The sequence below is a fragment of the Phycodurus eques genome, chromosome 7 (assembly GCF_024500275.1).
Source record: "Phycodurus eques isolate BA_2022a chromosome 7, UOR_Pequ_1.1, whole genome shotgun sequence".
In the NCBI taxonomy this organism is placed as follows: domain Eukaryota; kingdom Metazoa; phylum Chordata; class Actinopteri; order Syngnathiformes; family Syngnathidae; genus Phycodurus; species Phycodurus eques.
In genome coordinates, this window is record NC_084531.1 from 15,585,423 (window position 1) to 15,611,640 (window position 26,218).

The 26,218-nt window shown below is 41.5% G+C and overlaps 2 protein-coding genes across 5 annotated transcripts in view; one reads left to right on the forward strand and one right to left on the reverse strand.

Moving 5' to 3' along the window:
* The window catches only part of esamb (endothelial cell adhesion molecule b), an 82,131-nt gene extending 69,038 nt beyond the window's left edge, over positions 1 to 13,093 (forward strand). For 2 of the 3 annotated variants that reach the window (XM_061682675.1, XM_061682677.1), the window contains exons 5-8: positions 4,093 to 4,137; positions 8,993 to 9,115; positions 9,228 to 9,357; positions 11,551 to 13,093. In XM_061682675.1, the coding sequence (XP_061538659.1) occupies positions 4,093 to 4,137; positions 8,993 to 9,115; positions 9,228 to 9,357; positions 11,551 to 12,016 (764 nt within the window). In that variant the 3' untranslated portion in view covers positions 12,017 to 13,093. The remainder of the gene's footprint in view (positions 1 to 4,092; positions 4,138 to 8,992; positions 9,116 to 9,227; positions 9,358 to 11,550) is intronic. The other variant, XM_061682676.1, reaches the window with a different exon arrangement.
* A 771-nt stretch (positions 13,094 to 13,864) lies between these two features.
* acad8 (acyl-CoA dehydrogenase family, member 8) lies at positions 13,865 to 26,208 on the reverse strand. Of its 2 annotated transcripts, XM_061682533.1 has the most exons (11): positions 26,087 to 26,208; positions 24,978 to 25,078; positions 24,380 to 24,549; positions 21,505 to 21,614; positions 21,349 to 21,425; positions 19,176 to 19,313; positions 18,943 to 19,078; positions 17,593 to 17,690; positions 17,358 to 17,510; positions 14,368 to 14,470; positions 13,865 to 14,292 (listed from the first exon to the last, which is right to left on the reverse strand). In XM_061682533.1, exons 1-11 carry the CDS (start codon positions 26,199 to 26,201, stop codon positions 14,237 to 14,239), a joined length of 1,257 nt encoding a protein of 418 aa, XP_061538517.1. In that variant the 5' UTR covers positions 26,202 to 26,208; the 3' UTR covers positions 13,865 to 14,236. The 2 variants fall into 2 exon arrangements, with proteins under 2 accessions (XP_061538517.1, XP_061538518.1); XM_061682534.1 differs by lacking the exon at positions 26,087 to 26,208 and having other exon boundaries at positions 24,380 to 24,545; positions 24,978 to 25,067.
* Between the last annotated feature and the right edge of the window lie 10 nt (positions 26,209 to 26,218).

Below are 26,218 nucleotides of genomic sequence, written 5' to 3' on the forward strand. Positions count from 1 at the left end.
ATACAATATGGAGGCAGACAGACACTACACATCATTCTAGAAATGAATTCATTGAATGAGTATCCTTATTATTATATTTTCGAAATCATCCCACGTACTGGCCGGCATGCAGCTACTGTATGGGGGCAGGGGGCAGAGCCATCCACAAAAGATTGTTGGTGGGGATATAGATCATTGAGGTCTGCAGACATTTAAGTTGCCAGCAATTTTCACCAGCTCATTCTGTATTTAAAAAGGGTACCCGCTAACGTTCAGTCGTCCACTCGGCTGTGAGCACGGCCACACGAGCGCAGACCGTCGCACTTTTAAATGCACTGGGAGTAGGCTGGTCCATGAAATTACCAACACTTGAGTCTAACCTGTATCCTCGCAGAGATACGCAAGGCGCAGCACTGGATTTATGCCAGCCACAATAATAGAGCCCATTAGAAGGAAGTGGTTCATTTACCATTAATTTGAGTGTAGGAGATCTCACTTTTTTTTTTCTTTTCTTACTTTGATGCATGTTAAAACGGGTGCAAAAACAATTGTTTTGTTAATATTTTTGTCAGTGTGTCTTTTAGTGACCATCACGTCTTGCACGTGTCAAAGCAAAGGCAAACGATGATGTGCGATGCTGTTGTCGTGCTGGCCCAAATGTCATGCACCACGCTGCTGACCCCAACACAGCATAGCTGACTCAGCATCCTTACATCATCATCATCATCATCATCATCATCACCACCACCATCATGTCCCAGATGCAACATTTTGGACTGCGTTTGGTAAATAAGAGCTCCAAATTAAAGCTTTATTTATTGTACATGGAATGTTTTAAATAATGCTATGAGTTTAAATTCAAGTGAATCATTGTAAATAGGGCTGTCACAATGGAATCTTTACATAATCGATTCGACTCTTGATTATTGATCATATAATCAAATAACAATCTCCCCCGTTACTAAAATATATTAGTAACAGGCATTTTACTCTCATTTATGAGGGATGGACTTCAATCCCTACACTGCATATGTTGGTACTGAGTATATGGTATAAATGTGGTCTACAGAATTTGCGATAGCAAAATGCTAAACGGTTAGCAATCGCGATTAGCATTAGCACGCTAGCAATTACATTTTAGGTGAAAAAACGCTAGCTACCATTCAGCTCACTCATACTTATCATATTATATGTAAATTAAACATCTAAAAGTGTTTTAAAAATTACTTAGAGACGCTCGTTTGTCATTTTTGGCAAAGTTTATCATTAGCCCAGTACTGTGTCCGTTTCCAGTAAATGTCCGTGTGAAACATGGGTTCCGGCAGATACCAAACTTTTTATTTTTTTATGTATTTTTTTTTTTTTTTTTTTTTTTAGCTTCGAGGGCGAGGCAGAACTTTTGTGTTGCCCTCTTTTTTAAGTCGACTTAGCCGAGTTATTTGATTATATTTTCCAGCCCTAATTGTAAATCAACTCAATACTTACAGTTAGGCCCGCAACAACACACAACAATTGTGTGTTGTGCAACCTCACTGAGCGATGAGGCTAAAAGCGACTCCACATAACACACTAAGTAATTGACCTTCGGACATTTTACCAACTCGTTGGAATGGAAAATTTACAACCGTCAGTGTTCTTATTGGGAAACGGTTTGAGGCACCACATACTGTGTTCCTTTTCTTTTTAAATTGAAACACAAAAAACGTGGCACGATTGTCAAGGAAGAAATGGATTTCCCTAACAGGCAGGAAATAAAGGACAGACTGGATATTTCAGAGGCTGTTGGTACCATTCATAGACTGCACTCATGCATTTCTGCAACAGACTCTCCAGACTTCCCTTTTTCATCCAGGTACCAGTAGTGTCTTAGCACACGCACCATTCATTTATAGTCTGGATGGGAGTCTCAGTGTCTCCAGGAGTCTTCAATAACACCACTAAATGCGGTTTGGTCTCATGCTCGTCGCTTTTTTTTTTTCCTAAATAGTCGCTCGAGGGGTTCAGAAAAGTCGTTCTTGTCATGTCCCTGTTCTCTGCCTCTGCTGTTTTTTCCCCCCCCCCTGTCTCCAGTTTCTTGGCTGACTGCTGGTGGGCGGAGTCTGCTGTTGCACACCTGATGCCAATGGCGATCAGCTGGTTATTTACGTGCAACAGAAGCAGAAGGAAGTCGCCGGGTTATTGTATTGCATTGCTCTCTTCTGTTGTTCCTTGTAAATTGCTCCCCTGTGTATTACCCGATCACTTCTAGTACATTTTGTGTTTGACCCAAGCCCTGAGTCTCTTCCAATTTTGTGTGGATTAGATTCACTTTAGTTTTTTCCTTTTCTTGGCGTCTTCCTTCTGCTGTGGCTCCATCTACCAAATTCATTTAGAAGAGGATTTTTGGTACTAATTTCACGCTGACCTTTTTGTCAGCGTCTCCTTTGGTTTGTACTTTTACTACTTCTACTTGCGTATTAAGTGCACTTTTAGTTTCCCCTTCTGCTCATATGTAATATACAACTTTTGTTATTAAATTGACTACACTACCTTCCACGTGTCTGCTTTTGGGGTTCTAATTCTTTTGACGCTGCAAAACAGTTATGTTGGCAACAATGAATTGGCTCAGTTTGTTGCATGCTCAAGCTACGCCCCCAGTCGTCATGGTAACAAAAGCCTTACTCTGCCTTTTAAGATAGAAATGCCCTCTCAAAACCAAGTTATTTCAACCACTGTGACAAACGGATGTCAATTAAGTGTGATGTAATTTTCTGTTCTATTGCCCAAAGAATGTCAGAGACCTTTCTTTAAGATACCCTGGTACTTAGACTTACAAGTTATGACCCATTGCTTTGTCGCTTTATTTTTGTTTTATTTTTAAAAAACTATATATTTTTTTGCTTTGTGTTGCGAGCCAAAATTTATTTGGAAGTGAGCTACAAACATGCCGCCACTCGATTAAAGTGGGGGGAAAAAAGGAGTGCCACAATCACAGATGCGCTTTCAGATGTTTATTGAACAGGACAAGCAGCCAAACGCACAAATACAAAATGAAAACACTCGCAAGGAACATGGATCAGATGGTAACACTGAACTAAAACAAGCTGAGCTGGGTAACTAACATTATGCACAGTTTAAACATGAACACTGCTTAAATATAAGAAGCTTAAAGCAATATGAAGCTTCCCGTGCTTTAGCCATGGGTGCACAACAGAACTGAATGGTGGACTTTACTAGAGGGAATTTAGAGGGGCTTAATTACACTTCATAAAAGAGGTTTATTTATTTACATTCTAGTTTATTTTGTTTTGTGTTTTTACATGTATATTTAGCAGTAAAATGCTATATTTATTGGTACATGTAAAAAAACGAAATTTGGGTAAATCTAGATACCACTGTGCTTGAAAAATAAAGCACAATATGGTTTTATGATGGTGACTGTTTGCCCTTTGGAACAGATTATTTCAATTTCCCTTTTCTTTCATTTAAATCCAAACAAATACAGTAGGAAATGGAGCAGTGTTCCGGCGTCATAGGTTCCACTACACTAGCGCTGAAAGCGGGAGTATGAAAAAAGCAAATGCATTTAAATCTGTTGTTGCGTTGCCATTTGCGGCCATCTGCTTCCGAACAAGAGGACTTAGCATCGATTGATGTGCGCCGTTCATCTCTTTATGACGCTAAAGTCCTCAGACTTAGCAAATGGAAGCTACTCTCTCTGAGTGACGTCGTCGTTTATTTTGGTTGCAAACTTGAAAAATACAACACTTAAATCCAAATGTTATCCTTTTAACAGCACTGTGTGTTCTCTCTCCTTTGACACTGGACCTTCACTGCTCATCTTTTCTTTCAGCCGTGACACTCTGTGTGTCTCTCTCTCTCTGTCTCTCTCGCTCTTCCTTCTCTCTAACCCTAACCCTCTCTCTCATTTCCTGTTTTGTGCCTAATCTAACAAGCCCCATGTCATTACTTGATCAGCCCCTCTAAGAGCCCAAAGTTGGATTTGGGCCTGAGAGCATCTCTAACCCTCCTCCTCCCCTCCACCTCATGTGCATCATGCAGTGCCGTTCTTGTTCATTTTCTCTCTTTCTCTCTGCCTTTTATTCTTTCTCTAATAACATCACAAAACAAAAGAATGGAGGCCATGCCCTCAGCCCATACTGGTCCTGGGGTTTATGGGTAAGGGTTTCACCTCATTCAACCCCCCCCCCGCATCCCAATGCGGATTTTTTATTTATTTATTTATTTATTTTTTTAAGATTCAAAGGAGAAAAATATCTATATACAGTATGTCAACTCAGATGATAATCTCAATATTAAAGATACATATTTGTTGATCAAATAAGCAATTAGCTCTTTAACATTTTTGATTTTCCCCCATTATGCAAGAAAAAATGGTCTATTTTCTCCTTTAAATCTTCACTACCTGTCTACTACTATGTGTCTTATGTTAGTTAGGTTGTCAATTGCCATCGACCTACTGCTCTGTATTAAAAACCAAATTGTGTGTTAGATTGTCATCCTGTGCACTGTCGAGCATATAGACAGCTTAGTGATATCCTATTAACTCCAAAGCTGGCATAGTGTCAGGTGTAGACAATTTAATATGATTGTTTGTCACCCACTGAAATAAATGTTGGGAATTGTGTGTTGTGCAACCTCCTTTTAGTTCCACGTTTACATTGTATGCTGTAATGTGCCAAAATGATTGCATAGATATTAAGTCCTCAATGTTACACGTGAGATTGTCTGGCGACCAGTTCAGGGTGTGTTCAGGGATAGGCTCCAGCACGCCCGCGACTCTAGTGAGCATAAGTGGTATGGAAAATGGATGGATGGATGTTACGAGGGATGATAACAGCATGGTGGTATTTACACATAGGAGGAAAATTATGTGTAATGTTTTGTCACTTGTTGCTACGCAAAATTGATTGGCATCAAACACAACTGCCCTATAGGATAATGCAAAAGACAAAAGTAGACAAAGCTGGGGCTGGCTGTAGCATAAGTAAGTAAATATATTGTGTCTATATAATGTTGCAGTTGATTCTCTACTATTAAATATAAACAAGCCACTTTGTTTATTAGGATATCAACAAGTTTAATTAATTAAATTAAGACATTGAATCTGATTTTTAATTGGTTAGGAAATGCATTTTAACTGTTAATTTTGTATTTTTTTGTTTATTTGTAAGTCACTGATTATGTAGTGGTACACTCGCCTGACTGATGCGAGCAGCGTGGGTTCAGTTCCCACTCAGTGACGGTATGGTTGTCTATGTCTATATGTGCCCTGCGACTGGCTGGCGACCAGTTCAGGGTGTAGTAAGTCAGCTGGTATAGGCTCCAGCGCCCCCCGACCCTAACCAGGATAAGCGGTGTTGAAAATATTTGGATGGATGGATGTTTATTTATAATAGTATGTTCAATTGATTAATTAAAATATTTAAATTATGAATAGGCCTGTCACCATATCAATTTTTTAAGATGATATATTTTTCCAAAAACTATCCCGATAAATTATAATATTGTTGTTTTTTAATGCCTCTGAAATTATGAAAAATAAGGCCCGCCTTTATTATTTTTATTGTATTTTATTGCTTTTGAATCACTATTGAATCACTTATTATTATTATTATTTCCTTTCTTGTTTCTCTATAAAAAAAAATTTACTCTGTGATATGGATCTGAAATAAAGAATAAAGAGCTGCAAGACTAGCATGGTTTACATGGAGCATTCTATTTAGATTATAATAGGTTTACAAGCCCAAAACGAATGAAAATAAAAACCTCAATTGGGATAAACAGGCCGAATCCGAATGGAATTTCATTCGGTTTCACAGGGATTGAATATTACTTTTGCCAAACTGTTTTGAAGTAAATTTTCGGCATTCGAAATAGAGCCGGGAAAAGCTCTGTCTGCGCATGCTTCACCTCGACATAAATGCGCAGTGACGTTATTGTTTACTCACGGCGTAAATAAGGCATTTCCTAATGGAGCTTGTATTCGACGGAGATCTTGTTTTTAACTACTTAGAAGTTGTTTTTATCAAGCGTTTATTTGTAATAAACATATAAAAACAATTCCAACTAATGTGCTGAATAGACGGACCTCCATCTTGATAAGTGACATTTGTGATGAAGTGCACGTCACACGGCCGTTCCGATTAAATGTAGTGCACATCATGAATATACACGATCGGAATATATCACGTCACATGTAAACAGTTGACCAGAGATTCTCAATCGAAATGATTTTAATCGAAATGACAAAAAGAAGTAAACGTACGTAAACCCAGCTACTGTGTGGTTGCGCTGAAAATGACCCCTTCACCTGTCAATCAAACATACGTTGACATTCGCTGTAGTCAACTACTGGTTGAATAATGTGTGTGTGTGAGGTTATGCTTAATAACTTTCCCATGTTTGTGTTAATTGGGGACTAACACACACACACACAACGCGGCGCAAAACGCTGATGTTTTACACGGCATTGCCGCGGTGGAGCGAGCTGTTTAGCTCAACTCGCTAGCTCATGAGCTCGCATGCCAGCTTGTTAGCTAAGCGAGCACTGCAAAAAGTTAACTTTCCCTTAAGTGTCTCTTTTGTGTGAATCTACTTGCTGCATTTGGAGCAAGGCTGTGGAGTGTGGAATATGGGATGGAGCCAACACTGGCAAGAGGATACCAGTCCACTGGCGTTCCAAGAGCCCTCTAGCGGCTAACGACACAGCTGTCCAATTCAGTCACTGTGTGATCCGCACGCCAGCCGACCACAGTGACTATTTATCGAGTCCAGACAAAACTATCGTGTCCATTTTATTTATCAAACGATAAGTCGATATAGTAATTATCGTGACGGGCCTAATTATGAATACAAAACTTAATTTTGAAAGAAAATATTTGATGAAAGGAAAAATTTAATATACAGCTATGTCATGGTTCTGTGAAAAGCATGAATCCCCAATTTCTATTTATTTATAAAAAATTACAAATATCATTGGAGACACATACTTTAATTTGTAGATTTTTTTTTTCTATTGATTGTAATTAGTGTCTCTCCGTTTGGCCTTAATATGTGCATGCAGGGTCATTTCTAGACCCTCTGGGCGCCTCAGACAAGAAAGACCATGGAGGGGCCCACCACAAAATACAAAATCCAGGACGATGGATAAGCAAGATATTATATTCATTAAATAATTGACACATAGAAAATGACACGTTGTTGTTGCAGTGTCTAAAGCACGGCCATTATTTTGTCATTGATGTAGGCCACTGTCAACCGTTTCTTGGGGCCCATTTAATCTCAAGGTCTTTGGCATTTGCCTGGGTTGCTTGCCCTCTTGCGGCATATCTGGTCTCAACCAGGAGTCGTTGTATGATTCCCTGCGTGCCATAAATTCCACAAAGCATACTGACATGTTTTACAAAAACAACACACGATGACAACATGCCTCAACGTGTTGTCTGAAGATTGAACTGCAGGAGGATTTGTCCTGAATGTTTTTGTTGAATGGTAATACTGTGAAAGTATGGCGGCGGACGCACGCGCCAGCCGTGGTGTCGCGACCTTTGTGTGCGAAAATATAAGAAGCAAATCTGGCAAGCGACCACGCTCGTGCAATAGATGGTGCTGTGTGTGTACGTGCGCTGCCAAAGTGGCTGTTGGAAATGCACCAGAGGTGGATTAAATGGCAGATTAATGAAAGGAAACAGTAACTAATGAGTCAAAATGAGCATCACGTGCACAATGCCGGTGTCGTGAAACAACAGTACTCCTACTTACTGTACATGAAGAGCAAAATGCAAGCAAGTCTCTTTTAACAAGAGGTGCATGCAGTGATATGTCAAACTAAAATGAATGAATATGCCATTTGACCCATTTGAGTTTTCCTTTTTCTTTTTTTTTTTTTTAATGTAGGGGTCCAAAAAAACTTTTTTTAGTTCTTGCGCTCCAAGAGTTTATAGGATTACACAAATTCCTCAGTTTGTATACAGAATGTTATTAATTTTTCTTTTTCTAAAATACACTAAACGGACACTTCACTGATCTAATTCAATACATACATTTTATATTCATTAATATTGTTAATTATCCATCCATCCATTTTCCGTACCGCTTATCCTCACTCGGGTCGCGAGCGTGCTAGAGCCTATGCCAGCTATCTTCGGGCGGGGTAGACCCTGAACTGGTTGCCAGACAATCGCAGGGCACCTAGAAACAAACAACCATTCATACACACATTCACACCTACGGGCAACTTAGAGTCTTCATTCAACCTGCAATGCATGTTTTTGGGATGTGGGAGGAAACCGGAGTACTGGGAGAAAACCCATGCAGGCAGGCAGGAGAACATGCAAACGCCACACAGGCGGGGACGGGATTTGAACACCGGTCCCCAGAAATGTAAGGCAGATGTGCTAACCAGTTGTCTGCCGTGCCACCTATTGTAAATTAGTTTTAAATAATTAAACATTTATGTTATGATTATTTTGTTTTAATACATTTATGTATGAGTAAATATTAAAATACACATTTTGTTTGACTGTTTTTTAAATTAAATAGTGCATCGGCGTATCATATAGTATTTAATTGATTTATAATGAAATTACATGTTCTTTTTAAATGTTTAAATTTAAAATGATTGAGCATAATACAAATAAAATTTTGAAAGCTAAAACATATATGGGCAAATGGTGAGCACATCCGCCTCACAGTTCTGAGGAACCTGGTTCAAATCCGGCCTCGCCTGTGTGGAGTTTGCATGTTCTCCCTGTGCCTGCGTGGGTTTTCTCAGGGTACTCCGGTTTCCTCCCACCTTCCAAAAATATGCAAGAAGACTCTAATCAGTGAGTCTCAACCAGTGTGCCGGTGCACATTAGTGTGCCGTGAGCGCTCTACAGCTGTGCCATGGGAAATTAGAAAATCTTATGGAATATGTGTTACAGTAGTCTGACGTCCAGCTGTGTTATCTCTGATCGTGTCGGTGTGAACAAGTGATAGTGATAGTCACAATGTGTGTGTTGGCTTGCAGACGAGAGACAAGGCACCCTGCGGCTGAGCAACCTGACCAAAAGCATGTCGGGGAAGTACATCTGCCGAGCCAGCAACACAGCCGGCTCAGACAGCTGCTCCATTAACCTGGAGGTTATCACCTGTGCGTAGACACACACACTCCAGCACACACGCACGCAACTCTAATCAGAGGGCTTCGGCCGATGTGATTAACACATTGCGTGTCGTGTCACGTTATGTTGTTGGTTGTGCAGCTTCCAACGCGAGCATGATAGCAGTGGCCACGCTGGGCTCCATGGTGGGATTAGTCGCCTTGGTGCTCTTCCTCATATTCGTCCTGAGGAGAAAGCGAGACACTGAGGAGGAGACGGCCAATGAGATCAAGTGAGAAGTCTTTAATATCGGTTCTCGGGGGTTAGGGACCAAGCCCGGCCGCAAATAGTGAAACTGCAAATAACTGACGCCCTCCCAAAAGGGGTTTGTAATTGCCTGTAGATGCCACAAGATGGCGGAAAAGCGACTAAAATTGAGAGGGTCAAAGCGCATCTAGCATTTACACAAGCATGAACCCATGTTACATAAATGACTGTATTCAGTCGTTAAATTATTCAACACAAATAAACCACCTTCACATGAGGCTTAGCAATAGTATTTGCTAGCATAACAGCTAGTGGCTTATGGCCAAATTGCAATCACAATTATTAATCATGTTTATTCCTCATCTTAGGGAAAAATCTTTATTTTTATTGCGCTACATTTTAACAAACAACATGTAACAGTTTTCAGTTTAAAATGAATCTTCAAAGAGGCTCTAAGCAAATATCCATGTTTTGTTTCTAAATACATTAAATACTGTATGTTTGAAGATAAGTGCTGAAAACGTGCAAATATTTATAAAAATATAGTGCTGAATTGTTGAGATATAGCTTCAGCATCTTTTTCACCTTTTCCTTTTGAATTGTTCTGAGCTTGTGGGCGGGGCTAAAACACAGCCCCATGACGTCACATGGCTAGGGTGTATACTGTGTAGCGTGAGTTCCCTCCCCCACTATATAAGTACAAAGTGATGTCATTTTGTTTGGCTGCTCAGTTGTGCGTTAGCTGTGCTTAGCTTTCATAGCAAGGTCCATTTACCCTCCAGCGTGGCTTCGTAGGTAACTTGATACTAGTAAATGGGGCAGTACCGACTGTCTAACTACCTGGGCTTCCTCCTACCGTGCCGCTGCTGTCAGGTGCCGTGTTCGGCTGTGACAGTATGTCACCGACAACGAGGGACAGTTGACTTGTGTGCATATTTGTATTATTATAGTCCACAAGAACCATTCAATTTTGAAGTTGAGCCTCCTAACGTGATTTGACATCGTATAAGCTATCACCCCCTCAGTATGTTTGATTCCTTTTGGCGCATCCAGTTCGACACGCCCACAGCGTCTGAGAGCTGAGAGATGGCCCTTATTACTCAAGTTTTGAAACCTGAATGTATCACACAATTTATGACACAGCCATTACGGTTACCATAATACGGTAGGTACACATTGTGGTGCGACCAAGCCGAATGAGAGGGAAAAAATACATGGAGCATGGCAACCCATTCGAAGCGACATCACCTTGGTCTGTCAGCGAGAAGCCAAGATGAAGACTGCCCAACAACCGCATATCATCGCTGCATTTAAGCACCACTTTGCTGCACAATCTAACCAGCGATGTGATTATATGTATATTAAATCTACCGATCAGAACAGAGGCTAGAATTTAACAGGAAAGTAACCGAGTACACTAAAACACCAGCAGAGGGAGGCAAAGCAACACATTACAAGCCAACTCACACAGGACATGACAATATTCTAAGGTTCGTTGTGAGTCGAATCTGAAAATTGTGATTCAGTGATTGCTTTTTCAGGCCAATTCGAATCCCAATTCGAATCACCATCAATTCGTGCACAGCCCTAATTTCTACAGTTGCTTTGTCTCGGTCTCCTGCCGTAGATCTCCGCCAGTCACCTGAATCGGTAGGAAGTGCTTTGACCTATTTTACCGAATGCGGAAGTTGGTTGCGCATTACCCCTGTTAGCCAACAACAAAATTGTGGCTAGTGAAAATGCTGAGTGGCTAGCAACTCTGGGAAACCACTAGCCACAGTAGTTGTTGTCAAGCCCTGGTTGTTACTCAATTTTTATAAAATACATTATTATAGAGAGGTATTTTCCTCATTAAAAACACATGAGAAAATGTTTGTTTTTTGGGGGGGCGGCCAGAACCGATCAATGGCACTTGCGTTCATTTCAACGTGGAAAGATAATTGGCGATACAAGTTACGAATGTGGTCACAAAATGAATTAAACTCAAAATGAATTAATTATCTCAAAACAACGCTCTACAAGTAGATGAGTTCGTAACTCAAACTTGGCAACAGAATGAATTAAACTCCTAAGTCAAGATAAACGAGGAAAGCAGACTGATCAATCACATTGGTTCGACTGAAAGTGAGGAGGTGTCGTGTCCGTTTGGACTTGAAATGGCCAAATATCCTTTTCTTCCTGTGAAGTTCTCCATTGTGTTTGGGTTGTGTGTTTACAGGGAGGACGCTCAAGCTCCAAAGCGAGTGTCGTGGGCGAAGAGCAACACAGGCTCAGACATCGTGTCCAAAAACGGCACGCTGTCATCCATCGCCACCAGCCCTCGGCCCGGAGACCACCACTGCCAGCCTGCCTTCCACTACCCCTACTCGCCCTCGTCCACCACCGACACGCGCTCCGTCATTAACGCCTACCAGCTGCGCCCGGGTGAGGCCAACACCCTGCGTGGCCTGCCAGGTTACAATGCGGGCGGCACACCGTCGCGCAAACACAAGCGGCCTCCAGTCGCCAACGGGGGCCCGCCCCAGGTGGTCCGCTTGCCCCCCGTCAGGACCGAGGGGGCTCAGCCTCAGACACCGCCCGCCTTCACGGCATCCCCACGGGCCAGCTCGTCGTCCACGCTGACCCGGGCGGGCACGGTGACCGTCATGGTGCCTGCGCAGAGCCAAGCGGGCTCCTTGGTATAGCCTGGGACTGGATACGAGGGAGGGGGTGGGGCTCTAACGGTTCTCTGCCTTGTACTTGGACTTTTCTGTGACCTCCTGCAAGGACCTTCTGTTTGTTCACACCACTGACTCGGAACATTTTTGATTTTCAGTGAGAAGGTTTCTAGTTTTCTGAATAACAAACTGCTTAGTGTATGTAGTTTTCAGGCACATTTCTTGATAACGTCTCTCAGGCTTAAAAAAAAAGAGCTCCAATTAAGAGCAAAGTAAAAAAAAAAAAATTTTAAAAGTACATGACAATTCAGGTTTTTATATGGAATTGAACAGTTATGAGCGGCACTGCTTAGCACAGCTGCCTCACAGTTCTGAGGACCTGGGTTCAAACCTGGCCTCGCCTGTGTGGAGTGGGCATGTTCTCCCCATACCTACGTGGGTTTAAATAAAATATATATACACCAATGGGTGACTGGTTAGCACATCTGCCTCACAGTTCTGAGGACCCGGATTCAAATCGGAGTTTGCATGTTCTCTCCGTGCCTGGGTGGTTTTTCTCCGGGTACTCCGGTTTCCTCCCACATTCCAAAAACATGAATGGTAGGTTGATTGAAGACTCAAAATTGCCCGTAGGTGTGAATGTGAGTGCAAATGGTTGTTTGTTTATATGTGCCCCGTGACTGGCTGGCGACCAGTTCAGAGTGTACCCCGCCTCTCGCCCGAAGATTGCTAGGATAGGCTCCAGCACACCCGCGACCCGAGTGAGGATAAGCGGTTCGGAAAATGGATGGGTGGATGAACGGTTACAGAGCATTGGATGTGTTGCCTGTGATGGTAGGCGGAATGTAAGCAAAAAGAAAAATTGTAAAAAAAATAGTTGATGGTGTTGAACTGTTTTTGGTGATTGAGTTAATGTTCGAGGGCCAAGAGACATCCCATAATATGCCCCGCTTTTTGCTGGTTGTGTAGTGGAATTTATATACTACTGAAAAACGATATCTACATATGGTGTTATTTACAAATTTTGAGCAGCTACATGTAGCATTTCAAATACAATTTGGATGGTTAGCAGTTGTTTTCCAATAAATAAGAAAAAACGTGTAACCTTGGTTGTCTATCTATCAGAGCCTGACACGGGAGCGGATGTTGACTCCCGCTACCGAGTGACTGTTTAAAAAGAAATCCCACTCCCATAGAGATCGCTCCGACTCCCTCCCAATCCTGCGTTTAAAAAAAAATTATAAAAAAATCCCGCTCACTCCCACTTCCACAGAGATTGATCCTAATCCCAAGTGAGCAATGTTTAGTTTGAAACTCAGAGGAAATGTTCAAATATCAATTTGATTGATGTTACAATAAAACTGCATCATATTTTTCATTCCCGTCATAGTTCCCACTCCCGTCAATTCCCGGTGACTTTGTTATCACAATTCCCACTCCTTCCCGCTCCCGATGACCTTCGCTGCCGCTCCTGATGATCTTCACGCCCACTCCGGCCCAATCATGTGATTGACAGTTAAGTTTACTCCCATCCCGCAGGAATCCCACAGGAGGCTGTGGAATTCCCCAAAAATGTCAGCCTCTAGTCTCTATATGTGCAGTGTCTGATTTCTTTTAGGGGACAGGCTCTAACTCTCCACAACACTAAACAGGATAAGCGGTAAAGTGGATGGATTTTAGCATTAACAGAATACATTCATTATTGCCAGTTGACTTGATGATTAATTATTTTTTTTCAATATTTTAAACAGGATGAGAGAAACTGAATTAACTCCTGTATCCACACCTATGTTGCACTCAGCAGAACAACTGCCCAGTAGAGGTGTTCCGCCATAGCTGGCGACATTATTCATTGAAAATAAGGATTTTGCTGAGATTTTATTTGGAGTGTCACAGTCAAATATACCTCTTTTTTCATACATAATCTACATACTGTATTACAATTCAATTAACAGCAAAGAAAGCATATAAAACAAAAAGTCTGGGCAAGGCCACTTGAAGACAAAAATGGTTACAGTTATGTGAGAAAAACACTGACTAAGCCCAGGTACTATTGATATGAATGCTGATGTTGACTTCGAATGACAAATTCCTGGGATGCTAACATGCTACAGTAACAGAAATTCCCTCGAAATTGACAGTACTTTTTGTAGACCACATGGTTCCAGTCTGACCCCTCCCTGAAAGGTTCCTGGGTCTCTCTCACACAGTAACACAAAATGGTGGTCTCAGTTCAAAGGACATGTATCAGGTCTCCGTCAGAAGACTGCGTGAGATGATCATCCTCATCACCTCGTTAGTTCCTGTGGAGAAACCCGAGATTGTGCGTTACGGAACGTCAGGAACATTACTACCGTCAATGCTAACGCACAGCTGACCTTCTAAAATCTGATGCACGCGGATGTCGCGCACAAACTGCTGCACGGCGTAGTCCTTCAGGTAGCCGTACCCGCCGTGCATCTGGAGAGCCTGGTTGCAGATCTGAGCGGATAAAGACGGATGATAAAATGACGACTGAAACGTGACACTAATGGTTTCCGTCAATTCTTCTGCGCTGGCGTAAACATTATCAGAAGCACTCACCAACATTTACAACCTAAATTCTTGTAGTTGTTCAGTGAAATTGTATTCATTTATTCCTAACAGTCCAAGCTCTCTTTCGGTGGCGTTTCTCTTGGCTGCACTTCTTCCAATACATATAGCTGTTGATTTCTTTGTCCAATCAGATTTCAGCCTCTATGTACAATGGACCCCCACTATTCATGGGGGATAGGGACCAAGCCCAAGCGAATAGCGTAAATCCATGAATAGCGGGTGTAACCCAAAAACTGATTATTACTGCCTATACAGTGGTACCTCGACTTACAAGTGACCCTATTTAAGACTTTTTTTTGGGATGAGTTTTTATTCGATTTTGTTTTGTTTTTTTGCTTTGACTTGCAAGCAATGATTTGCGATATATGCCCATATTGAAATATTCTTCTAAAAAAAAGGCCTCAGAGACTTTGTAGACCAAATCCCAGTTGAATTGCATTTACAGTCAAACTAAATAAAACAAGGAGAATGATATTTTGGGCATCTAAAACAACCACATAACTTTGAATGGCCATTAGCTTAATCCTAACACACAATGCAAAATGCCATCGATGCTGGGCTAATGAATAGCATCTATGTGGCTGTGTTATAACCGGTGATGCCTGTAACGCGTTACAAAGTAATGACTATCCTCATTTTCTGTCCCACATAGATTGTTGCACCTTTTGTGTTCTAATCACCATTGCTAAAAGCGTTATAACCATGGAGGGTAAGGACTGACTCACTGAAGGACTTACAAAGTAACGCATTGCTCCATAAATCCAACATTTTGAGTAACGAGCGAAGTCAGGCCTTACTTTTCCCGGGAAAGTAATTAGACTACAGTTACTTCTTCAACAATAGTTACTTTTGCATCATCAATGTCTCTCACCAAACAGTCATTTGTAGCTGGTGATTCAAACAAAGAGCAGTCCAAGTGTGCGGTAGCATTTAACCGAGACCGCCCGTTTTTCCAACGAATGGAAGAAAGCGATTGGGAGCTGATTGTTCATTTACAATGCACAGTTACAGTGCAGTACCATAATAAAAGTGCACATAAATGCACGATTTCACTGTCTCCACACTATTTTTGTTATTTTCCTTAGTAAAAAGTCTATTTGGTTGTGGTTACTCTTTCATTTACACATTAAGAATACAGTTTGACTGGCGTGTTAAACGAGCAATGCATTGTGTGTTAATTATTCATACCTAGTGCGCGATCATCAATCGGTCACGGAGGGTAAAGACTGACTCACTGAAGGACTTCAAATACTTAAATTAAAAAAAAATTATATTTACAATGAAAAGTGAGCACTCTCAACTTTGTCTGGGAACTGGTTGAACGCGCTGCATGGCTGACATCACGTAGTAAGAAAAAAGTTTTCTCGCTCGTTTACGTGCACGCGCACACACACACACACACACACACACACACAGTTGCTTTCATGGACCACAATCGGCAGTGTACTGAGAATGGTGTGCTTGTTTACGTTTAGGTACATACTGTATTGTGCTGTCAAGTCAAGTTTGCACTAAGTTGCTCATTTAACGTGGCTTCAATGACACTAATATTTAAGTTATTGCTTCATGTTGATGACATCATTCTGTAACTTGTGTGGCGTACAGTACCAAGTAATGGGTACGGTTAAGCTAAAGCTTTTTTTGTACTGTGGATAAGTGATATTCCTGCCACTTGGCAGCTGCTGAAAGTAACTAAAAAGTTACTTTTTTCTAACTTTGTTACTTTTGAAATCAAGTAATCAGTAAAGTAACTAAGTTACTTTTTCAAGGTAACTGGCAACACTGGTTATAATGCTTTAAGCAATGGTTATTTGAACACAAAAGGTGCAACAATCTATGTGGACAGACAAAGTATACTCACAGGCATATATTATTTGCCCTCTGTGAAACACGGCTAATATTACTGCAGCTTACTGAGTCACAAACTCTTCATTCGTGTCTGAATTTCTGTATTATACGGCCCCCAGGTGACCAAGGTGCGCACACTGTAAGGAGCACAAGGGATGGAACATATTAATGGCATATAAATTCTTTTCAATGGGTAAAGATGATTTGAGATACGACACGAGTGTTTTGACTTACTACTGTGGTAAAGTTGTAAGTCAAGGAACCACTGTATCCATAAATACAGCACAGCCAAACTTGGGAAGAGGCTCATAGCTTGAAACGCTTACAAACATACTTTAGACAGTATTTTTTAGGAATTGTAAAAAAAGAAATGGGCAGGGTTTTCTGCAACGAATGGGGGATAGGTTAAATAAAGGAGTGAACAAATACATTTGTGAATACTGAACTGCAAACACATGGATGGGTTCACTGTACTGTCATGTCAAACTAAACTTCCCAAGGCCTTCAGATCCATTAGGGCTAGCCCATGCAACTTAAATTGCATGAGCAATGGGGCTTTTTCATTGAACCAATCAGATGTCAAACTGTCCTCACTGATTGGTTGGTCAGAGGAAAACTTGTTCCAGCTAAGTTCGACAAGCAAAAGATGTCTGTAGCAATCTGCACACATTAAAGACATTGAATAATCATCTCTGTTGAGTAGTTGAGTATGACATATATATATATATATATGTTTTGTTTTTGTCACATCATTGAATAGATATTGATTCTGAACTTCTCCACATGATGCACGTGGCACAGTAGCATTCTATAAGTGCGACGTGGCGGTGTTAAGAGGTGGATTAAGTCGGCGGGGAAGTCCCCACTGAAGCCCCACGTACCGAATGCTCCGTCCGCCACCATTTCAGGTACTGCATCTACTCACATTGAAGCAGTGGTCCGTGGCAAAGAGCTTGGCCATGGAGCACAGCGGCACGGCGTCCGCTCGCTCCTCCTGAAGCGCCACCGCGGCCCGGCGGACCAAAAGGCGAGACGCCACCAAATCGGTGGCCATTTCTGCCAGTTTGAACTGAAGGAACTATACACACACACACAGGATGTGTGTTGAAATCAGTGTTCACAGACACGTAGAGAGAGAAAAGGAGTTCAGTGCTACTGACCTGGTTGTTGGAGAGCGTCTCCCCAAACTGCTTACGCACCAACAGGTGGTCCCGAGCCAGTTCTACGGACGCGTGGGCAGCGCCCAGAGAACACGAAGCTGTCCAAAGGTGCGTTTAATGTTCATACTCAAAGCCAAAATGTTAACATTCAACTATTACAGTCAAACAAGTAAATACAGATTAAATATTGAAGGTTAAAGTGATAATATAACAGCAAAGTTTTATTATTTCACAAGAATTAGGTTTTTCATGATAAAAAAAGGTTTAACGAACAAAAAAGTCAATTGTATTTGAATAAAGTTAGAATTTTACAATAATTAAGTATGAAAGACATTACGAGAAAAATGTAATTTGATGAAAATGTATGAAAAAGTCCTAATTCTCCTAGAATCTCCTGATACAAGAATTAAGTTTGAATTTTAATTAGAAGAAAAGCAGAATTTTATGAGAATACATTTAGAATATAACTAGAAAAAGTCATTTTTATGAGAATTATATGGCAAGAAAAATGAAAAATTAAAAACATTATTCCAAGAATAAATGCATAAAATTCAAAGAAAAAAGTGGTAATTTTCTGACAAATTTAAACAATAAGCCATAAGTTTTTATACAATTTCTTTTATGAGAATGAAGTTATAATATAACTAGAATACATAGTCATAATATTGTGTAAGTAGTCATAAAACGAATTTTTGTATTACACAAGAAAATAATTCTGGGAGAAAAAGTAGTATAATATAATATAATATAATATTACGACCACCACAATTTAATGAACATAGTTTTCTATATCAAAATATCACTAGAATGTAGTACTATACATACTTTTCTTTTGTGAATGTGCAATGCATCTAAAAAGTCCATACACCCCTGTTAAAATTGCAGGTTTCTGTAATATGAAGAAGAAAATGAGACCAAGATAAATCATTTAAAAACTATTTCTTTACCCTTCATGTGGCATAAAACCTGTGCAACTCAATTGGGGAAAAAATACTTTATGGGAAGTCAAACTAAACAACTGCGATAATGTGGTTGTATAACTGCGCACACCCTCTTATAACTGGGGATGTGGCTGTGTTCAGAATTAACCAATCACATTCAACTCATGTTAAATGAGTTGCCACCTGCCACCATTTGAAGTGCCTCAAATAACCCAAATAAAGTTGAGCTGTTCTCGTCGGGTTTTCCTGACATTTGTTTGCTTTCTAACAGTAGTTTGGAGGTTTTGTGCCAACGCTGATATTGGGAACTCTTTATAATTCCCTCCAACTTGACTGACAGTTGAACAGGGACGTGTAGACTTTTTAAATCCGCCATAGATGCTGACGGTAATCAGCATTATGATCTCACCAATATTAATCCTGCCTCCATTGAGTCCTTTCATGGCGATGGTGAAGCCTTGACCTTCCTCTCCCAGTAGGTTCCACACAGGAACAGCACAGTCCTCAAATATGACCGCCCTGGTGGGCTGCGAGTTCCACCCCACCTGAGGAGCACATTGTATTGGCGCCACACTGAACCGTCTGAGTGCACGCTGACATCTAGTGGTCTGCTGCAGCTCTACAACAACAACAATGTGCTACCTTCTGTTCCTTTTTTCCAAAACTGAGGCCTGGTGTTCCCTTTTCCACGACGAGACACGAGATGCCTTTAGGACCTTTGGCTCCTGTGCGACACATGACCACGTAAACATCGGTGTCTCCTCCTCCGCTGATGAACGCCTGGATACACAAGGAAAGAGAGGTGCGCCACATTCAACATTGAGAAAAAATGATTTTTTTTTTAACAATACCTTACATACTCTCTGGGTCAAATTTGACCCGTTTTGACATTTGACAGCAATAAAAGCACCCGAAATGTCATTCTTTCACTCTGAAACCTGTTGACTTTTCCGAAAGTGATTTGAAACACACAAAATACACTATATAGTGGTACCTCAACTTACGAGCGACGAGTTTTTCGAGAGCCGTACCTTCAGACAATTTTTTTTTTTTTTTTTTTTTGTCTTGAGGTCCTCAGCGTACTTCACAACAAGGATCAGTTTGGTAGACAGTGAACAAAGCATATTAACTTTGTCTTACAAAAGTCTGCTAGCTTTTTAACACACAATGCAAAACAACATTGAAAGGCTAATGAAACTAGCATTGATGTTGCAAGAATTATAAACCTTTAAACCAGTTATATTTGAACAGAAGCAGTAGCAACAAATGCAGACAGCACAGACAACAATACTCGTAGGCATATGTTTATCCTCTGGAAAAAAATAATATTGCAGCTTAATTGTGACAGTCTTCTTCTGTATTTCATCTTCAAATCTATGTGTAGTATGTCTATGTATTATAGTCTGTCCTGGTGGACAGTCTATTTAACTATACCACTACTGTAAGTTTTTATAAAATGCAATACCATAGAATGCTATTTTTCTTATTTAAAAAAACATGTTAGAACATTTTTTGTTGGTGTGTTTTTGGGCACGGTGGATAACTGGCTAGCACATCTGCCTCGCACATCTGCCTCACAGTTCTGGGGACCGCGGTTTAAATCCCGGCCCCGCCTGTGTTGAGTTTGCATGTACTGTGCCTGGGTGGATTTTCTCCGGGTACTCTGCTTTCCTCCCACATCCACATGGTAGGTTGATTGAAGACTCTAAATTGCCCATAGGTGTGAATGTCAGTGCGAATGGTTGTTTGTTTCTGTGTGCCCTGCGATTGGCTGGGGACCGGTTCATGTTGTACCCCGCCTCCCACCTGAAGATAGCTGGGATAGGCTCCAGCAGCCCGTGACCCTAGTGAGGAGAAGCGGTAAAGAAGATGGATGGATGGACAGATGGTGTGTTTTTGAGGCGCTGGAACGGATTAATGGCATTTCCATTCATTTCAATCGGGAAAGATCATTTCTGATCTTTCCCGATTGTGTTTACAGGCAGTGTTTTAAGTAGGGCTCGGACTTGCCCTCTAAATCCCGATTCGCTATTCGTGTTGACAGTAACGAATGACTTTGAAAACTAACTATTGAACCGGAATGAGAGGATGCTGGCGCATTTTGGCTGACGCTTTTTGGCTGCAGCTTCTCCCTCTGTAAAAGTTTTCTTTTTAGTTTAAAATGGCTTAATTTAACCAGGATCCCTCGACGTACCGTAACCACAGGTGATGCCCGGGTTGGTTTTGCCCTCATCTGTGCCGTAAATCCGTGCCCTTTCGGACCAGCTGCCTACTTTCTAGTTAGCCGGCTGGCTACCTAGCCAGCTGGCATTCGTCATCTGCCACGCTGTGTTGGATCAACTTTTTCCAATTCATTCTGCTGTGTCCCCCCTCCAGCGATAGCTCCTTTCCGACTTCAGTTGGCGCAGCCATGAATATCCGTGCAGGTCCTTGGGGTCAGCTACTGACGCCCAATTCCATGGAGGCCAAATGCGCACGTGCAGAAAACTATGCATGCACAGTGAGTCAAAATGGCGTCGTCCATAAAAAAATAAAAAAATAAAAAACAGGCTAATAATATCTGAAAGTAAACACAGCATGGCAGCAATTGCAGCTCTTGTCAGAATAAAGTAAGTAGTATGTATGTTATTCTTTGATTCATTGTGATTCGAATCGTAAAATTCTGATTTGGCGTGAATTTTTTTCGCCTGACTCAAATGGCAATTTGAGTCATCACCAATTTGTGAACAGCTCTAGTTTTAAGTAACATTGTAACATTCTTGCATGTCATGTCTAATGTGGACAGAGCAAGGTAAACATTTGAATATAGTTTTACCTTGGAACCGTTCAAGACATAATGGTCGCCTTGGCGCTGCGCACTCGTCAGGAGTGACGCAGCATCACTGCCGCTGCCTGAAATCAACAAGGGCACATTAATTTAATGGTGCCATAGAATTGTATCGTAAGCGCCTTGGAGTGGTAAGTGACTGACCAGGTTCAGTGAGGCAGTAGGAGGAAAACTTCTCCATGGAACAAAGTTGAGGACAGAACCTTTGCCTCTGCTCCTCGCTTCCGAAGGTGTCAATCATCCAGGCGCACATGCTGCATGTAAACTACACATTAGACACAACAGCACATTGTAATGGCATCCAGTAAAGAGCTGCATCAATAATTACTGTATCATTTTACAAAGATAATACTCCCCGCTTTTGACTGGCATCTGTCCCCTCTCTGTCTGACATTAAATCAGACGAAATGTTTCCTGTTTTAGGTCAACTAGGATTCAATGCTATTGAAAATTTATGGGCAGACCTCAAAAGGCATGTGTGACCTACAAACGTGGCTCAGTTACACCAGTTCTCACAGGACGAATCTGAGAAGCATGTGGAACGATATGTAAAATGTTTGAACTAAGTCATACAGTTTAAAGGCAATTGTATCAAATGCTAATGGAATGAATGTAAACATCTAACTATGGGAAAGGAATGAAAAATTGCCCATAAAATCCTCTTTTTATTTTGGCATTGAGCAAATAGAAATAATTTTGGTAATCTTAATTGACCTAAAACAGAACATTTCATGTAAGACAGTGAGAAAAAAAAGCCTGTCTTTTTATATAGTTTATGTAAACATCTGGTTTCAACTGTATGTATTTTAGGACAAGCCTTGAGTAAGTAACAACAATTATCTCAGTTGTTTATATTCACTTCCCCTCTCTAAAATATCACAAAAAAAGGAACAGGGGTGTGTAGAGTTTTTATAACCATGGAATGTATACAGCTCTGGAAAAAAAGAAACCACTGCAAAATGATCAGTTTCTCTGATTTTGCAATTTATAGTTGTATGCCGATGTAAAATAATGCCGCCCTACGGGGGAAACAAGTCAGTGCAAACTGTAGGCCGGTCCCAAGCCCGGAAAAATGCAGAGGGTTGCGTCAGGAAGGGCATCTGGCTTAAAACTTTTCCAAAAGAATATGAGTGTTCATCCAAAGAATTCCGTACCGGATCGGTTGTGGCCCAGGTTAACAACGTCCGCCACAGGCGCTCTTAGCCTACAGGGCGCCGATGTAAATTCAGCTACTATGGGTCGAAGACAAAGGAGAGGGGGAAAGCGGTTCTTAGGCAGAAAGAGAATAGGAAAGCACAGAGCCTAAAACTGAATGTGGAGACTTTGAATGCTGGGACTATGACAGGAAAAGCTCGGGAGTTGGTTGACATGATGATTAGTAGAAAGGTTGACATAAAGTATTGTGTGTCCAGGAGAGCAGGTGGAAAGGCAGTAAGGCTAGAGGTTTAGGGGCAGGGTTCAAATTATTCTAGACTTTGCAAAAAGAATGGAAATGGCTGTAGTGAACAATTTCTTCCAGAAGAGGCAGGAACATAGAGTGACCTACAAGAGCGGAGGTAGAAGCACGCAAGTGGATTACATGTTGTGCAGACGAGGCCAACTGAAGGAGGTTACTGACTGTAAGGTAGTGATAGGGGAGAGTCTAGATAGACAGCATAGGATTGTGGTGTGCAAGATGACTCTGGGGTGAGGAGGAAGATTATGAAGAAAAAGGCAGAGCAGAGATCCATGTGGCGGAACCTGAGAAAGGAAGCGTGCTGTGCGGCCTTTCGAGAAGAGGTGAGACAGGCTCTCGGTGGGCAGGAGAAGCTTCCAGAATACTGGACCACTGCAGCCAAGGTGATAAGAGAGACAGGCAGGAGAGTATTTTCTGGTAGGAAAGGGGAGAACGAGTATTGGTGGTGGAACCTCAAAGCACAGGAAATCATAAAAGGAAACAGGTTCGCTAAGAAGAAGTGGGACACTGAGGCGACTGAGTAGAAAGGAATACATTGAGGCGTGACGTAGGGCGAAGGTAAAGGTGGCAAAGGCCAGACAAGGAGAAAAAGATCTATACACGTTGGCCAGACAGAAGGACAGAGATGGGAAGGATGTGCAGCAGGTTAGGGTGATTAAGGATGGAGATGGAAATGTGTTGACTGGTGCCAGTAGTGTGCTGGATAGATGGAAAAAATAATTTGAGGAGTTGATGAATGGGGAACATGAGAGAGAAGACAGAGTAGAAGAGGCAAGTGTGGTGGACCAAGAAGTAGCAATGATTAGTAAGGGGGAAGTTAGAAAGAGACTAAAGAGGATGAAAAATGGAAAGGCAGTTGGTCCTGATGACATTCCTGTGGAGGTTTGGAAGCATCTAGGAGAGGTGGCTGTGGAGTCTTTGACCAGCTTGTTCAACAGAATAATAGCGGGTGAGAAGATGCCTGAGGAATGGAGGAAATGTGTGCTGGTGCCCATTTTTAAGAACAAGGGTGATGTGGAGAGCTGTGGGAACTATAGAGGAATAAAGTTGATGGGCCACACAATGACATTTATGGGAGAGAGTAGTGGAGGCTGGACTCAGGACCGAAGTGAGTATTTGCGAGTAACAGTATGGTTTCATGTGTACCATTGATGCATTATTTGCCTTGAGGGTATTTTGATGGAGAAGTACAGAGAAGGTCAGAAGGAGCTACATTGTGTCTTTGTAAATATAGAAAAAGCCTATGACAGAGTACCCAGAGAGGAACTGTGGTACTACATGCGGATGTCTAGATTGGCGCAGAAGTATGTTAGAATAGTACGATATGTATGAGAGCAGAACAGCAGTGAGGTGTGCTGTAGGTGTGACAGAGGAGTTTAGGGTGGAGATCAGCCCTGAGCCCCTTCCTATTTGTATTGGTGACAGATAGACTGACAGATGAGGTTAGACTGGAATCCCTGTGGACCATGATGTTCGCGCTGCTCAGACTCTTTATACTGAATATGCTCTTATAATATTGTAGATGTTGGACAGTGAAGAGGCACTATTTTGAAAGCGACTTACTTGTGGATACTGATGTAGGCAGTGGTGCTCACGCAGCCGGTGGACAAGGCCTCGAAGATGACCGACGTGTCGAGGCGAGACAGACCCGAGCCCCCGACGTCGGGCTGTACGTAGATGCCCCCGAAGCCTAGCTGAGCTGCCTTGCGCATGGTCTCCACTGGGAACACTTCCTTCGTGTAGAAGCAGATGGTGTTAAACTCGCTGAATTCAGCTGAGGGACTGTTCACATGATGCTTCTTTGGTTCGCAGCTGACCTAAAATTGGCTCTGCAGTAACAGTACAACCAAAGCATCTTTGACCTGAGATAATTGCAGTTACAGTAATCCCTCGCTATATCACAGCTCATTTATTGCAGATTCAGTGCATTGTGGATTTTTTTTGTTTGTTTAAGGTCAGCATTTTGTAATTACCCACCTGCACATGTCTGATATAGTCAGCTTTATGGGTTAATTGATTTCAATGTGGCAGCAATGACATAACCCTGTAGGGGTTATCTGGAACATAGTCCCTGTGATAAATGAGTGTTGACTGTACTACTTTTTTGGAGGAAAGGGGAGGCATTTATTTGAGGAAGGTGTTTTGAGGGTGTATAAGCTACCTTCAGGTCCCACTCTGCCATGTGCGGAGCCATTTCATTGGCTGCAAAGTCAAAGGCCACTTTCTGGAACTCCTTCTGTTCATCTGTGAGGCCGTGAGAAGCTGAAATAATAATTTAAAAACACAAAATATAGATTAACTGCAATAATTTGTGAGTCAATACAATTAACGAAAAAATGCAAGTACTATACAACACATACGGTATTTTAAAAGTTTAGTAGGGGGCACCAAGAGATGGCTGATATTAGTCTATATCAACGCCCAATCGGAGAAGGGCTTCTCCGAGCAGTGGACGAAACGATAGAAGATATAGTGAGAAATAAGGTACTTATACTGGTATATTCTAATTTTAAGGTGATTTTTTGGGGGGGGGGGGGTTTACTCAATTTTGGCGAGATAACACACAAACATTCAACACAAAAATACTTTGCATTTTATCATTTTGGGGAAATGTCACATTGCTAATGATACATATAAAAATACAATAATGTTGTTCAATCAATAAAAGTAGTGTTTATTCTTGAAAAAAATATTCAAGTAAAAAGTAGATTTTATTAAAACCACTGTGACAAGTGCTATGTATTCATAAAGTTACTACTCAAGTGAAAATAAAGCTCGCTCGTTACTACCGACCTCTGTCCCAGTCCCACCAAAAATAGTTGAGACATAATGTATGCTTGCTTCCTTTTTTGAACTTTTATATATATATATATATATATATATATATATATATATATACTGAAAATGTTGCACACTTTCTGCATTTGTTTGTGCATTATTGTATTTAATAAACCCCCAGGCTTTGTCAAAGCGGTTGTTTACAAGTCCTTCGGCATGAGTAGGAAAGAGGGGCGGTGTTAGTGAGGGGTGTGCGGCTCTCTTTGACCAATGACTGGAGGTGCTCCCCTCACCAATGACAGTCAAGCTAAAGGTACATTTAAAAACGGCCAAACTGCATTGAAAGATGGAAAAACTACATTTCAAACGCGTCTGAGTCGTTTTATCGACTAGTGTTTGAGCTTTCGTGAAACATGCATCGCTATCTCACCATAGTTACACAAATGACATATCGTTGCTAAACGTATGCTTGCTGTATTTGTGAGGACTTACGGTCGATACACGAAGCTATCCCTCGTCTCTGTACACTTCTACCGGCGGATAAGCGGCGGCTTCTGCAGACGTTCGCAGTCAGCCGAGCGACTGTTACAAGCGAGCCAGCCGCCATGTTTTTCTCACTCGGCG

Coding starts and splice junctions, on each gene's coding strand:
- acad8 (XM_061682533.1), bottom strand. CDS start 26,201: ATGGCGGCTGGCTCGCTTGTAACAGTCGCTCGGCTGACTGCGAACGTC. Junction 25,079..26,086: donor GATAGCTTCGTGTATCGACC/GTAAGTCCTCAC, acceptor TTATTATTTCAG/CTTCTCACGGCCTCACAGAT. Junction 21,426..21,504: donor CTACTGCCTCACTGAACCTG/GTCAGTCACTTA, acceptor TGTTGATTTCAG/GCAGCGGCAGTGATGCTGCG.